A 15,933-nucleotide genomic window follows, 5' to 3' on the forward strand; every position below is an offset into this window, starting at 1 on the left:
ATGTTATCCTAATATGACTTAATGGAGCTCAAAGTGCCAACTTGTTGCCCCCTTTCCAAGTGATACAGCCTTTCAATGATGCTTGGTAGTAACTTCTTCCTTTTTGAGTGTCCAATAATTTGAGAGCTCCCTACTCCACTCTCTTCAAGTTCAACTTTGCTTGCGGGTAGATTCCTCTGGCTTGAACAGAGTCTTGTGCATTGGATTTGGGAGAGACAAACAATGTAGGTAATAGTCTTCCTCTACAGAGACAAAGGTGTCAATTGAGGGGATGTTGAAAGATGCACTCAAAAAGTCCTATGCCTCAATACTAAGGGTGCAAGGTTCCAAAGTCATGCCCACTCATACTGAGTGTATGTAATTTGTTCCCTACCTTCTGTTGAGACTTCAAGCTCAAGTTGTGTGTATGCACAACATGACAACTAGGTGTCCAATTGTCTCTAGCATGTGTGCATCACTGAATAAGTCGGGTTGTGACTTAGATGGAGTTATTAGGGTAGTGTGGTTTGACCTACTTAGAAAAAGATGTATTAGACTACTTGGAATGAGTGTGTGATTATCTTTGAATAAGAAAAAAGAGATAATATAAGAGTTGCTTGCTCTGTGTTATGAAAGCTCTCTCTCCCTCTTTCTGTCTTCGAACATGGTATCAAAGCAGGTTAGTTTGTGAGCTTGGCTATTGCAAGAGTTGGGAAATAATGACCTATGGAGTGAACTGCAAAGGAAGAAGAAAGAAGGAAGAAGAAAGTGCTAGCAACCATAGCTCAAGAAAAGACAAGCATTAGAGAATGTTGAGTTTTATGCTTGGTGAAGCTTGTTGAGGCTGCTTACTTGGGTGAAATGTCACATGAAAGAGATCTGTTTGGATGAGCATTGACAAAAGAAGACATGTTTCATTTTTAAAAAAACGTGATCTAAAGAAGCTTTGCACCAGTTTTATGTTCCTATTTGGACAACACTACAACAGTGATATTGCAGATCTGTGTGGATCAACCTCTTGGTAGTGTTGTGCTCTATGTGAGGGTATGATTGGAACTAAGGAATGTTTGGTAATGCTCATCATTTACAGCAGGAAGGAGTCGATTCTATCTCCTAGAATTCAACGTGAACTGGTAGAAGGTTGCGCTTGCACTCAATTGGAAAGAATGGGCAGCTTTGATGTTGTGTATATGTAGCATGTGTGTGGCATATCAAGTGCCAAATGAAAAGATCAATTAAATCATTGTGTTGTAGTTTAAAAAACATGATCATAGACAACATGATGCCAGAAATTCTGCGCCTGTTTTTTCTTCACCTAGAGCTCTTTTTTTTTTTTTAACATACAATGCTTGACAAATGTCATACTTAACGTCTTGGATGCTTACTAATGGACTTGAGATTTTGTACACACACCTAGGTATGACAATGATGCAATGAAGTGCAAATCTGGATGAATTTCCAATAGTCACTGTTGTCCTAGAAATAATGACATCTCATACTTGAAATTTTGCAACTCATCGAATCTTGCTAATATCTAGTGATGATACTCAGTCTTTGCCACATGAAGTGTGGATGCTAAGTAACATGTTATGAGCATTGGACCTTTAAACTTGGGGCAGTAATTGTACGTTGAATGATGAAGCACATATTGCATTATGACAAACAATTAATTGCAGACTATTCCCTGTGATTGCTGTAAGATGCATCTCAATTCTTGAATACAAAGGAAGGACATACAAAATCAATGTGAACTGATTGTCATTGTTTATGCCTTCAAAAACTTGTACTTGAGCATGATTAGGAATCCAAAATTCAGATATCTGAATGCATTTACAAATCTGGAATGGTCTTGAAATCAGTCTTGGAACTGTACCAACTTTGGTCTGATACTACAAGCACATTGAACTACATGTTGTTGTCATCTAATGCTTGGATCTTACTACATGGACTATGGATGTCTTGAATAATATTGGAAGATTTTAATGCTTAGTTTTGGGTTGATTTATTGGTGGTAAAACACATAGAAAATTCAAAATTGAGCATGGAACTTGGTGTTGGTCACTCTCGGTTGATATTGTAGACAACCTGTCTTCATATTTATTGGATTGATTGGAGTGCATACAAGCACCATTTCTGCGAAAATTACTTGGTATGTAGGAAGTTAATATGAGATAGTTTTTATTATTGCAGTATATACATTGTGTTGCAGACATGGAAAATGCAGAGAGAACAGATAATATCATTCAAATAGTGGGTGACAAACTTGATAACAATAAATATGCCATTTGGAAGTTTCGAATGGAGAACTCCTTGATTGGAAAGGGTTATTGGGATTTAGTTATGGGTGCTGAAACTGAACCCAAACTTCATGACAGGAATCCTACAACTAAACAGAAATGAGCACATCAAGCATGGATGGAAAGAGCTTGACGGTGTTGCATTGGTTGTCTTTGTGAATCTCGGATACAATGGTCATGCAGATAATGAACTATAAATCACTAGAAGATGCATGGAATATTTTGATGCGGTATTATGGCACGACCACTAGTACTCGCAAAATCCAACTAAAGCAGAAGTTCAACAATATGGATCAGAAAGGTCAATGTATATAGGACTATGTGACTGAAATTAAGACCATTGCAGATTAGCTAGCACTAGTTGGTGCTGATGTTGATGATGAGGATTTAGTGGCTATTAATCTAAATGGTTTGGGACCTGAGTAAAAATCATTTGACACCTCTATATCTGTGTGGGTTGAAATGCTAAACTTTAATGAGCTTGTGTCATTGTTGATCCATAAAGAAGTCAAATTGGGGCTAACTACAGGATCAAGAAGCTCTAAAGGCAAAGATGTTGTGTTCTATTCTAATCAACATGGTCGTAGCACTTGAGGAAGAGGGTTTTCTTGTGGACAAGGAACACAAAAACATGCATCTCATGGCAGTAATGCCTTACAGGGTTAGTAGGCAAGAGGTGGTGGTCATTCTGGAGTGAGGGGGAGATCCAACCCTAGGGGCAGAGGTCCTTGGCAATCACAACGTATTCATGACAATCCAAACAAAGATAAGGATTGTCACTATTGTGGCAAGTATGGCCACATTGTCAAAGAGTGTTGGAAAAAGCAGGCTAATAAAAAAGGCAAACAACAGGGACATGTCTTTCGATAGATTATTTGCCATGACATATGTTCAAGACCATGCACCTAAGAATGCTGAAATAGAAAATGTTTGGTACGTTGATTCTAGAGCCTCAAATCACATGACACTTCATGGTGATTGGTTTACAAATATGGTTCCTGAAAAGAATGGATATGTGTATACAAGGGATGATACTCAGTACACCATTGTGAATAAGGGTGTAGTACCCTTGGTCATACATGATGGGCAAAAGAAAAGTTTGCATGATGTATTGCATGTGCCCTCCATTACAAAAAACTTGTTATCAGTTGATCAGATGAATGAACAAAACTTGCAGGTTCGATTTAATAAACATGGTTGCTTCATAGAAGAGTTTGGTAATGGTTGTAAGCTCATTGCTCAAGGTCACAGACATGGAAGAATGTTCACATTGGATGCAACATTACCTCAGCTGAAATCAGTCATGTTTGCACAAGGACATGGCACCATTAGAGATTTGGAAATATGGCACAAAAGGGTTGGTCGTGTAAATATTCAGCGGCTGTAAACTATGCAAAGAAAGCAACTTGTGACAGGATTATCAAAGTTTGCATAGAGTGAGATTGGCCATGTCTGTGATCCATGCCAGTTTGGCAAAAAATCTATTATTTTGTTTGTAAAGCATGTTCGAAATAGTACGAGAACATTATAGTTGATACACTCTGATGTATGAGGACCAGCCCATAATGTCTCTTTGGGAGGATTTAAATACTATGTGACTTTTATAGATGATTTTAGTCGGTATACCTGGTTGTATATCTTGAAACACAAGGACGAAGTGTTTGCTATTTTCAAAGAGTTCAAAAGGAAAGTTGAGAAGGAATTTGACTGCTACATCTCATGCTTGAGATTTGACAGTGGCAGGGAATATGTATCTAATGAGTTTGATAGATACTTAACTATAAATGGCATTCGTAGCCAACTCACATGTAGTTACACCCCACAACAGAACGGTGTAGATGAAAGAAAAAACAAAGTGCTTATGGAGACTGGTCATGCGATGCTAAATGAAAAAAACATGCCACTGTATTATTGGGCTGAGGCTGTTATGACAACCATGTATGTGGTGAATCGAACCCCCATTGCATGTATACATGACATGACTTCATAACATAAACTCTATGGGCACATGCTTGACATAAGTCACATGAATGTTTTTGGCTGTATTTCCTATGTTCATATCCCTGATGAGAAACATAAGAAATTTGATCCTAAAGCACACGTGTGTGTTCATTGGTTATGCATAGAAGAGGAAAGCATATAAATGTTATTATCCATCTACAAGAGAGAGATTTTTTAGCAAAGATGTCATATTTGATGAAATGGATTCATGGTATGCATCATCTACTACTATGCTTGTTGTTGTTGATATGCCTTCAAATTCAAGTTCTATTATTTCACAGCAGAGTGCTTCTGTCTCCGGGCCTACAAGTGGTGGATCCTCTAGCGTATCTCCATGGACGGGCAGACTGAGAAGCTCTGCATCACCATCCACTAATACCACTATGTTAGTGAGGGGGAGAAATGAGGTAGAAAGCAGAGGGAAAGAAAAAGTTGCTGATGATATTTCTGGCATGATGTCTCCTAATATGATAACTTCTTGTTATGATTCAAGTGACAGTCTTGATAGTGAACTTGGCATTCCATCTATTTTTACACCTGGTGCTCAGTAGAGCATGTATGTACCACCTCATGAAAGAGGGGAATCAAGCAGTGCACTATAGTTGAGACACTCGTAGAGGGTCGGATACCCAGTGGATAGACTCACATACAGTGGATACTCTGCCAAACACTATGCATACATGACAAAGATTATGGAATATAAAGAACCTGCTATGTTTGCTGAAGTAGTAGTGGATAAGAATTGGTGTAAAGCCATGGATGAAGAAATAGTTTCATTGACTGAAAATCAAACTTGGGATCTTTTTTTATTACCTGATGGTGAGAAGACCATAGGCTACAAATGGGTGTATAAAATCAAATGTAAGTCTGATGGCAGCATAGAGAGATATAAAGCGAGGTTGGTTGCAAAAGGGTATGCTCAACAATATGGCTTAGATTATGAAGAAACTTTCAGCCCTGTGGCCAAGATAGCAACCATTAGAATTGTAATTGCTTTGGTTGCAACAAAGGGTTGGAAACTGCAACAAATGGATGTAAAGAATGTGTTCTTGAATGGTGACTTGGAAAAGGATGTATTCATGGATCAACCTAAAGGATATGTACACCCACAGTTTCCTCATTATGTATACAAGATGAAGAAATCCTTACATGGGCTAAAACAAGCACCAAGAGCCTAACATGCATGAATTAGCAATTACTTGCAAAGTCTTGGTTTTATGGTTGGAAGGGCCGATCACAGTGTGTTTGCTAAAAAGACAAGTAAAGGTTTGGTTGTTGTAGTCATCTACCTGGATGATCTCATCATTACAGGTGATGATGACATTGGAATACAGAATGTGATGAGTATGCTAAAATCTAAATTTGACATGAAAGATCTAGGTGAGCTATAATTTTTCTTAGGCATTGAAATGATAAATTCAACCAATGGACTGTGGTTGATGCAAAAACATTATGCCTTGGAAATGCTGAAAAAGTATGGGTTTGATAAAGTGTAAACCAAATACACCATTGGATCAAAATATCAAATTGGACATAGATACTGGAGCCAAGATTGCAGATGTCACTATGTACAAGCAGATGGTTGGAAGTTTGATTTACTTGACTATCACAAGGCTTGATCTCTGAGTTATGCAATTGGGCTTATAAGTTAGTTTATACAAAAACCCAAAAAACCACATCTTGATGCCATAAGAAGGATTATGCGATATGTCAAGACAACTATAGACCATGGGTTGTTTTATGAGAAAGATAAGGCCCTGAAGCTCACTAGCTACGCTGATGCGGATTGGGTAGGATGTCCTTATGAATGTAGGTCTACTAGTGGCTATGCATTTAGTCTTGGCAGTGGGATGATCAGCTAGAGTAGTAAGAAGCAACCGACTATTGCACTATCAAGTACTAAAGCGGGATACAGAGGTGCAGCTTTGGTTGCATGTGAGATTGCTTGGTTGTTGAAATTGATGGCAGATTTAGATATGCAGGTAAAGGCTCCAGTGACACTATACTGTGACAACCCCAGTAGTGTACTTCTAGCAACAAATCCTATTTATCATGCTAGAACAAAACATATTGAAGTACACTATCATTTCATTCTTGAGATGGTACTTGCAGAAAAGGTGGAACTCCTACATATGAAGACAGATCAGTAAGTAGCAGATATCTTTACCAAGTCCTTAAGTAAAGATAAGCTCACTCACTTTAGACATCTACTAGGTGTACAAATACTGTCTTGAGCTTGAGGGGGAGTGTTGAGACTTCAAGCTCAAGTTGTGTGTATGCTCGACATGATAGCTAGGTGTCTAGCTGTCTCTAGCATGTGTGTATCATTGAATAAGTTGGGTTATGACTTAGATGGAGTTATTAGGGTAGTGTGGTTTGACCTACTTAGAAAAAGATATATTAGACTACTTGTAATGAGTGTGTGACTGTCTCTGAATAAGAAAAAAGAGATAATACAAGAGCTACTTACTCTGTGTTATGAAAGCTTTCTCTCCCTCTCTTTGTCTTCGAACATCTTGAGCATTCAACCTCATTGATCACAACCTGTGTTGGCAGTGTCGCACACTTACTTTTGACGCTATGGTACCACTGTCATGTAGGATGCTATTGGTTACACTTATCAATGCCATGATTATGATAATGTATTCTTACCTAAGTGTGGCATTGCTCTGTATATAGGGTGGATAGAGAGAAATAGAAATTTTCCCGTTATCAAGCGGATGTTTATCGTCTTACTCCATCATACCCCAACGATCAAGGTTTCCCTATTGGGAGATTATATCTGTTGGTATATAGATGCGACTGAGGGCTACTCTTTAGGATGTTTACAAGTGGCACCTATGCCTTATTATGATGATGTTGCCGTGGCTCCACTCCATGATGTGATGGAGGTTTTTAGCGATGCACCTGATAGTGGGTCTTTGACCTTTGATGTGCCTACACTCGAGGCTATTCATGAGCATCATGTATCTGATAGTTTAGTTTATAGTTTTGACTTAGTGTAGATGATTTTGGATTGAGTTTATTGTTGGTGTTAGAAGATTTTCAAGAGTGTAAGGATTTTAGTTTAGATATTTTGTTTTCTTAGCTTCTTTTGTGTTTATTTTATCCTATTAAAAAATAAAAAATAATAAACCATTTCAAAAAATATCAAGACTTGTTGTGCCTCTTTATTTTAGGTTTTAAGAAAATTTAGCTTAGTTCGTCTTCACATGGTTAGGTAGTTAGTTGCACGCACGATTGGGGTACTCCTTCAGTGCTATGAGCTCATTACAAGGAAGTTTGAGTAGGTGGCCAGTTTCTAAAGGAGTTTCACTCTTTATTGATCTAACCTATTAATGGTTTAGTGGTTAGTGGTTGAGTTCTATGTAGGTTTGATGATTGTTGCGATTTTAGAACCACTACGTGTTTATCTTTGCATTATCTTGGAGTTACAATATCCATGTACATAACACATTGTTTCATACTTAATCTATCTCTACATATTTGTTTGAAATAAAGGAAAGTAAAACCATATAACTTGATTGAAATAATTTAGAGATTCAAAAGCTAAAGTAATTACAAAAGGAACACAAAACAAAACATTTAAAACACAAATACACTGGCAGATACATAAACAATTCAATCTATATGCGAGTCCACCCAGATAGGATGAGACATTAGCACTAGGAAGTGATTTCAGGGGATGGTGTGTGTGTGTGCATGACTGGTGAATTTCATTGTATGTGGCGACTCTCTAGGAATCCAATAGAGTTTACTCTCGTAACTTTGTCACTTTCTTAGCAATGTAGGGTAGTTGAGTAACAATGTTTTATCCACAAAATTTTGACTAGGAGTAGTGTGGATGAGAGATGTTGAACTCGTGGGTATCTTTGTCTTTTCATTTGCCTAGGCAAGGTGACTGATATTATGTGCTAGATTAGATTCCTTGAGTAAAACTGTTGAGCTAAAATGTTTGAAAGTTCAATTTAGTGATGAATTCCTAGCCTTCTAATCATTCCTATAAGTCAATAGACTTAAACTAAAATAATAATAAATTAAGTTCAAGAGAGTATATCTATTTATTATTCTTGAAAAAAAAAGAGAAAAAAATAAAAAAGAGCATCCTAAGACTGAAGGATTGAGGAAAAAAAACCAAAAGAAAATAACCATCGCCCCTAAGGTCCTAGTAGGCTGTAGGGATTTCCTTGACAGGTGCCCTGCATCCAATGCCTTGTATCTCTTTAGGGTGGGACCTTTTGGGATGGGAAATAAATATATATACTCTTTTGATTAAAATTTATAAAGGAAAAGCTTTCAAGTTTTAAAAAAAACTCAAGAAATTTGTGAGTTAGGGATCGTTGACTGTTATTCTAGTAGAACATGGGGGGTTAGCAGTTAAACCATAGGAGTCCTATTTGGTATTGTAGTATTAGCTTGCCTTGTTTGGGTTCTTTGATAGGCATGGACCTTATCAATGATGTTATTTTAGAACCAATATTTCTAGTAGGAAAGTAGTGTAGCATTTCATTACCTAGAGAGATTATTGTTGCTTAACGACTCTAGAATGCTTCCTAGTTGGTATGCTCCATGCATTGGATGCAACTATGTTATGCACTCTAGTGGGGAGAGTGAGTAATGGGAAATGCTAGTTTGCAGAAGTTTTTAAACAACTTAATTGAACGATTTGTCTTGTTTAATTTACATTGCAACATAAGTTAGTATTTTTATACTTTTTTAGTGTCTACTAGTCTTCTATGTGCTATTTTGCATATCTTATAGTTGTGCTCATGAGGGCCCTTTGCAATTAAGTGGGGAGAAATGAAAACACATAGAAACATGCAAAAAATTACCCGAAATTTTCAATAAAATTATATACATCTGATACACTATTACCATCTTTTTACATTAATTTAATGCAAATGTGATTGTAGTTATTGTCTTTGGGGAGGATGGTCTAGCAGTCTAACAAAGGAAAAAAGAGGAATGTTGCATTGGGCATAGTGTTCTAGGACTTGTAGTAGAGAAAAAGGGGTTATTACTAATTTTCGTAGAAGTGATAAGTTGCAAGGCAAATTAGAGGTGGAGAGATGGATTAAAGCTTTGCTAGGGATGGTAAGGACAAGACATTCAGAGGTCTTGGGTTAGAAAGCTAGAAGTGTGGCTAATTTTGTAAAATGTGAGTCCAAAGTAGTACAATGGTAAGGGAAAGTATTGACAATTAGGTGGCACATAAAGATTGCTCATTGCCATCTTGATTAGAATGAAGTAAATGCCAAAGATATGGTTGCCTATTGGAAGCAATTTTATCTTATAGTCCTATTGAGCTTGTTGCTCAAAATCTTATTAACAACATGCTAATGCTCAACAACAAGGAAGACATGGAATCGGGCTACTTGAAATTGCAATGCTTACTACTGAGAATGGAAATTTACACCTTGATCGCGTAGGAAGAGTTTTAATGGTTATGGGATAAAATGAAATAGTGAAAAAAATTTATGAAAAGAGGTGGTTGCACTCGGATGAGAGGGAGAGTGATAAGAAGGGGTGCCATCTTGCCATGGAAAGGAAGGAGGAAAAGAACAACTAGGGTGTTCATTGGTGATGGGGGGATCTTCTCGATGATCATGGCCACTTCCTCTATCATCCTAACCCTCTTGCCATTGTTGGAATCATTCCCTGTCATGATTGTTAATCTCTCACTTTTATTCATCAATTATCATAATCTTTTGCAAAGCTTTTCACAACAATCATCATCTTCTTGAACTGGGCATCATCATCTTGGCTTGTGAGAAAGAGAGAGAGAGAGAGGGAGGGAGAAAAGCAAAGGTAAAGATCAATGTTCTCCCATTGGGTGCCATCATTCCATGAGGGCCATCTTGCAAAACTATAACCACTCTCTTCAACACATAGAGCAATTGAAAGCATAAATCTTCATGATCATGAAAATAATTTGTTGCATGCGAAAAATCCTTTTGTTGTGGTCCTCTATGTCCTCCATTGAGTCACCTTCATAGTTGTGAGCAAGACAATAAAAGAAATACCATCTTCTCTTTTAAAACCTTTGAAACTAAGCTTTGATTTCAAGATTTCCAATGCCTAGTTCCCATGGGAGAAGCTAGAGGCCATTGTCATGGATATAGATCAAAATTCAAGGTGGAAGCTAGAAGATCCCTAAGTAAAGTGTAGTAGATCAAATTCCCTAGCTAGACTGTGGGACGCGCACCTCTAAAGACAAATTTTTGACTTGTGTGTTTCCAAGTAAACGCTTGTTCCGTTTAATAAAAATAAGTAGTGTAATGTTATAATTTTCTTGGTTTAGAAGTTTTATCTAATGCCTGAAAGATTTTTTTAACACTCTAAATGGTTATTAGTATTTATTTATAATTGATTTTATTTTTAAAAAAATAAAAAACGGTTAAAATTATTCTAAAATCGTATATATAATTTTTATAAAATTTTTGGGTGATTATTTATCTGATATAATATTTTTTAATGAAGTTTATACTACTTGACATCTATTGAAATTTTCTAAGAATTTTTACGAAATATTTAATGTGTTAAAATTCAAAAATGATAATTTTGAGTGAAAATTGTAGTCTTTATTAATAGAAAAATATGTTTTATATGAATACAAATTATGATGTCTCATGGGAAATCTAATAGTACAATTTATTATGTTTTAGTGAACATTTTTAAAGTTTAGAGAAAAAAAACTTAATGTTACTTTTTAAGAAAATATTCATATAAAATATGGTGTTTTTGATTTTATGCCAATTAAGAGTGTAAGCATTTCATTAATTTATATCATATGAGTATAAGCGGAGTGTAAGAGTATTCTTGATTGTTGTTAAAGTTGGTAATCTGTTATGATTTATTACACAGTAATTAATACGAAATAACTATAATAATAAAAAAGTCATCAACACCGAAAATTACAGTGATGGGATGAGGGGAAACTTGAATATCTATGTTGAAACCCTACGTTTTATTCAAATATTGCCTAAGTGCTTGAGAAAATAAAAAGTGGAGGGCCACTAGCTAATGGAGTTGGACTACTATGATAAAATAGTGTCATAAATACTTTGAAAGTTAGACGGAGCTATTGAAATTAGTTATACTTATTATTCGTCTAGTGCAACAACTCTTAGGAGTTGTCTTGGTAACCCGATTAAAAGTGGATCGGTCACTTATGACAAAAAGCCAAAGTCAAGCATTCACACTGCTTGGCCAAATCAACCAACCACCACAAAAAGGCAGATGTCCCTCTTATCCTCAAACCTTCTTATGAGAGACAATCTCTCTTTTGAAACTAGGTACTAGCATGGTTGTAGATACTAGGGACAATATAATCACATATTTTGATAGCTCAATAACACCTTCATTGCATTTACTCATAGCTACGAACAACTTGAGACCTAGGTCACCTTGATGAAAACATCGTAGACTATGTGAGGTCCCTACTATGCTCATGGAAAAAATATGAACTCATCTTTACCAAGGCTACTTCAATTGCCAAGGAGATTATTGCAACTCAGGTTTCACAAGAGTAGGCCCTAAAAGAAAGATTAATCACCTCCTTCAAACAAAGCTATGTTGACATCACACTTGATGAACTAATCAACCTCATCTTAGCACCACAAACTAACTCATTGATATTGTAGCATTGATTTACATCTATGAGAACAATGGGAAAGAGCAAGATGTCAAATCATGAATACCAATGCAGAGAAGCAATGTGCCATTAAAATGTCGAAGTATAATCCTACTTATGTTGCTCCCACATCGTTTTTTGAGTACTTGCTCTCACCCATAGACAAACATTAGAAAATAATGTGATGTTGAATCCGTGTATAGTTTGAGTCCTTATTAGCAAGGAAGAGATTCATATTGCTAGTAAAATAAATTCAAGGGATCTCCTTACTAATATTCTAGCCTATATTACCCATATCAGTATTCGTCTCCATAGGATATGGACCATTATACTACCATGGAATACAATCTATACTTCTATGAGTTGTGGTTATAAACATAGTTGCCATGACCCCTTGTGCAATCCTAGAAGTATTACAATCCATTCGGAGGAGGAGGGGTTTGCTTAAACTCTTTGCATAAACACTACATAAAGTTTGTAATGCTGCATATAATTTGTAAATTGATTATTATTTGAAACATTTTTTGACTTTACTGATATGCAAAAATCTCCTCATGCAAGATGTGGAGCTTTAAGGCAAAAATTTCAAATTTCTTTGTGTTGTGAGAGGTGTGAATTTTTACTTGGCAGCTTGTGTATATATATTTTGTTCTTAACAAATTCAGTACTTCTTTGAAAACTCACCACAGTATGTTGTTAGACCTTGAGTATGGTAGGATAAAGAGACAAAGCCATATGCAAAAAGATGAGCAAGTCCCAAACACCATTTTTTGAAAGAGAACATGCAAATTACAAGTTAAATACAGAAGTTAAAAGGATATCGCCACTTGCAATACAAATAGATCCATAACCTAAAAGAAGTGGCTGCCAAAAATCTAGATGCCAAAGAATTAGTAGACTAGCATAAATTGCACAAGTACATGAGAAATTTGAATGTGGAAAATAAATTATGAGCAGTGCATAGAATTTCGCATTACCTACGATCCTAGACAAGCATAATGGATTGATTACTATGAGCAACAACCATGCATAGAAACATGTAGAGATCCCTCTTAATCCAATGGTGGTGCACAAAGTCTTGGGCCTACTAAATAAGTAGGAGAAGTGACCAAAATGAGATGTTTATGCAATGCTAGGGATGGACAAGCAGAAGGTTTTCATTAATGATGGCATTAGCCCTGGAGGAGGATATCCCAAATCCCTCAATTTAAATTCAAGCTAGATTGATACATGCCCTATTCTCTCGAAATAGGTACAACTCACTAATGAGTAGGATCAAGGTTGCAATGCTAGAAATCATGGCTACTCCAACAATGGATAATAAAAACCTCAATTACTATATCATAAAAACCATCCATGATGCGAAAAATGCATCATGGATGGTTTTTATGATGTAGGCATTGAGGTTGCAACCAAGGTCACTCTAGTGGGGTTTGGTGGGATGCTAACAACCATTATACAAGAAGTCACCAAATAATCATTTCCAGGAGCAAAGCCATTAGCACAGGAACTACAAGGCATAGCAATGCAAGAGGTGTCATCCACTTGCACTGAAGCTCTAGAGCATGGATCCTCAAAGGAGTAAAGGAGCAAGAGGAAGAGAAAATCAGGAGATTGCTATAGGAGGTAGAGGAGACTATAGAAAAACTTGTTGCTATGTGGTAGAAGCTCCAAACCAATAAAGAACCTAGTACAAGAGCTACAACAAAAACCCCCATGACAAGCTTAGCTGGAGAATATAAAGCAACCCATCTTGTGCACATAAATATTGATATTCAAGCTCAAGACATGGCACTAAAATGACCACCTAAGTTAATGAGAAAGAGATTCCAAGATCCATAGTACAAGAAGCTAGAAATCACAATTGCAACAGGAGCCACATTCCATATCCATTAGAAGAAAGTAAGGGGGAAATTTTGTCATCACGATGTAACTGAACAAGAGAAGGGCATGACAAGGAGGAGAAAGAACTCTGAAAAGCGAAAGAAGCCTCCAAAAAGGAGAGGAAGAGAAACCAAGCAAAAAGAAAGGAGGAGGAGGAGGAGTGCCTCAAAAAGCAAGAACAAGAAGACAGCCTTAGGGATTAGAAGATAAGGAGACCAACCCTTCGAGAGTAGAAGAGATGACCTTGATGGATCTCAACTTGGGAGGGTCTTTAAAGGCAATCACTAGTGCAACAGGACCTACAACTAGGCCACCAATCATCAAGGTAAGGCTTCATTAGAAATGCATTCCCATTCACTCATAACCACAACATCGCCCATCCTAGGCCCCACAATAGATGATTTGGCTAGAACTAGACTAGAGAGCATGGTCTATCGACTTACTACACAAGTCATCACTCTCTCAGGTGAGATCAGAAGAAGATATGGCCATTGGTATCAAATAGTTCGCAATTGCAAATGTGGAATCTAGTTAGAAGGCACATAAAACACCAAGACTGGAAGTGTCCACCCCTTCTTTACCCATGACCGCCCCCAGCACCAAGTTTTGAAGAGCTATTAAAAGAGCTAGAAGAGCAAAGGGATCAATTGGATGGGGAGAGGAAGTCAACCTTTAGAAAGGGAAAGAGAGCCCATACCACTTACCAATAATAGAAAATAAGAGAGATTTTTACTTTGAAGAGAGAATTGGCTACAGAGTGAGGGAAGGCAATGACCATTAGGAAAAAAATGAACTCACAAATGGGCCTTTTAGTCCCTCCTCTCTCCTTGTTAAAACAAGGAAAAGAGGAGAGAAGAATAGTAAAATAATCCTCCTATCTCTCCACTTTTGCAATCTCATTTTGCCTTTTTTATATTATCTACAAAGATATACTCAGATTCCTTCTCTCTCCTCATTCAAGAAGTCTTTTTCAACCAAAATTATATTAAAAAAGGAGTTAGTTACGAGAGTGTGGTACTTCATTTTCAATGCAAAATGATTAGTAGATACAAGGTAATTGATTTTTTAATCGAGAACAAGGAAAATGAAATTTTGGAAGTTCCTTTTAAGATATTTTCGAGATTTTTTATATCTTAGCTTTTGGTCAAAAAACAAACCAACTAGTCAAATTTTGTGTTTTTTGGAGATGTTTTTGGAGGCAAAATAGAAATATCTAAAATATGAAAAGTCTTGGACATCCCTACCCTCTAAGCTATTTCGCCCCATATCTATACTCTCTCATGGCTCTATTGTGACCTCTTCTCTGTGTTTATGCAACCTTCATTAACAGAGTGAATTACTTACACCCTCCTTTTCCTTGGCACCTTTGCGTGCCTCTCTATGCATCTCCACTCTACCTCTTGTGACAACCAAGTAGGCTTCATGTTTCTATTAATAGTAAAATGAATACAAGAAAGGAGTTGCATATTGAGGTAGAGATTGAATATGCCCCATTATTCAAAAGAACCCAGCGTACCAGTGTCAGCCCTCAAGTTTTGCAGAGTTACACACAAATGGAATTGAAACATGTGGATTTGTGGGTTGATGGGGGAATCTACCCAATTGACCCCTTAAATAAGGGACCTCCAACTTTCTTAGGAATCACAAATTTGTTGAAGTATGTGTGCGAGGGTGAAAATGGGTTACTTGGTTATACTAGGCAGCTCAATGATCAGGTGTTCAAAGTATTTACAACTTGCCAAGCAACCATAAAAAATTGCCATGATGTGATTACTGCACATTAACTTCATATACAACAGCTCCTAGGACAAGTGGTACAGCTGAATGATACTATAATTCACCAAAACAATTAAATTATTTCAATGTAGGACACTATCCATAACATTGGTATCTCATATGAGGATGCAAAGGCACAATTGAATGACATGATCAACAACAAGCTAACACATAAGCGCAAACGAAAAAAGAAGCCAATCAATGAGTTAATTGTGAATAGTGGCCTAGTTAGATGGGTCCACACGTCTACACTTAGCACATTGGTGGTCATTATGACTCTCACATGGCCACTAACTCATTACTTATTATATTGAGGTTGTTACGCCTATTTACAGCTGGCATAGTTATAGCACCACTCGACTA

At 36.8% G+C, this 15,933-nt stretch overlaps 1 protein-coding gene across 1 annotated transcript; it reads left to right on the forward strand.

Moving 5' to 3' along the window:
* Nucleotides 1–3,069: 3,069 nt before the first annotated feature.
* LOC148017610 (uncharacterized) lies at nucleotides 3,070–3,663 on the forward strand. Its single transcript, XM_087662768.1, has one exon. The coding sequence runs from the start codon at nucleotides 3,070–3,072 to the stop codon at nucleotides 3,661–3,663; it is 594 nt and encodes a 197-aa protein (XP_087518894.1).
* Nucleotides 3,664–15,933: the final 12,270 nt, after the last annotated feature.

The sequence above is a fragment of the Lygodium microphyllum genome, chromosome 22 (assembly GCF_053477565.2).
Source record: "Lygodium microphyllum isolate KBCC chromosome 22, Lygodium_microphyllum_v1.1.10, whole genome shotgun sequence".
Lineage (NCBI taxonomy): Eukaryota > Viridiplantae > Streptophyta > Polypodiopsida > Schizaeales > Lygodiaceae > Lygodium > Lygodium microphyllum.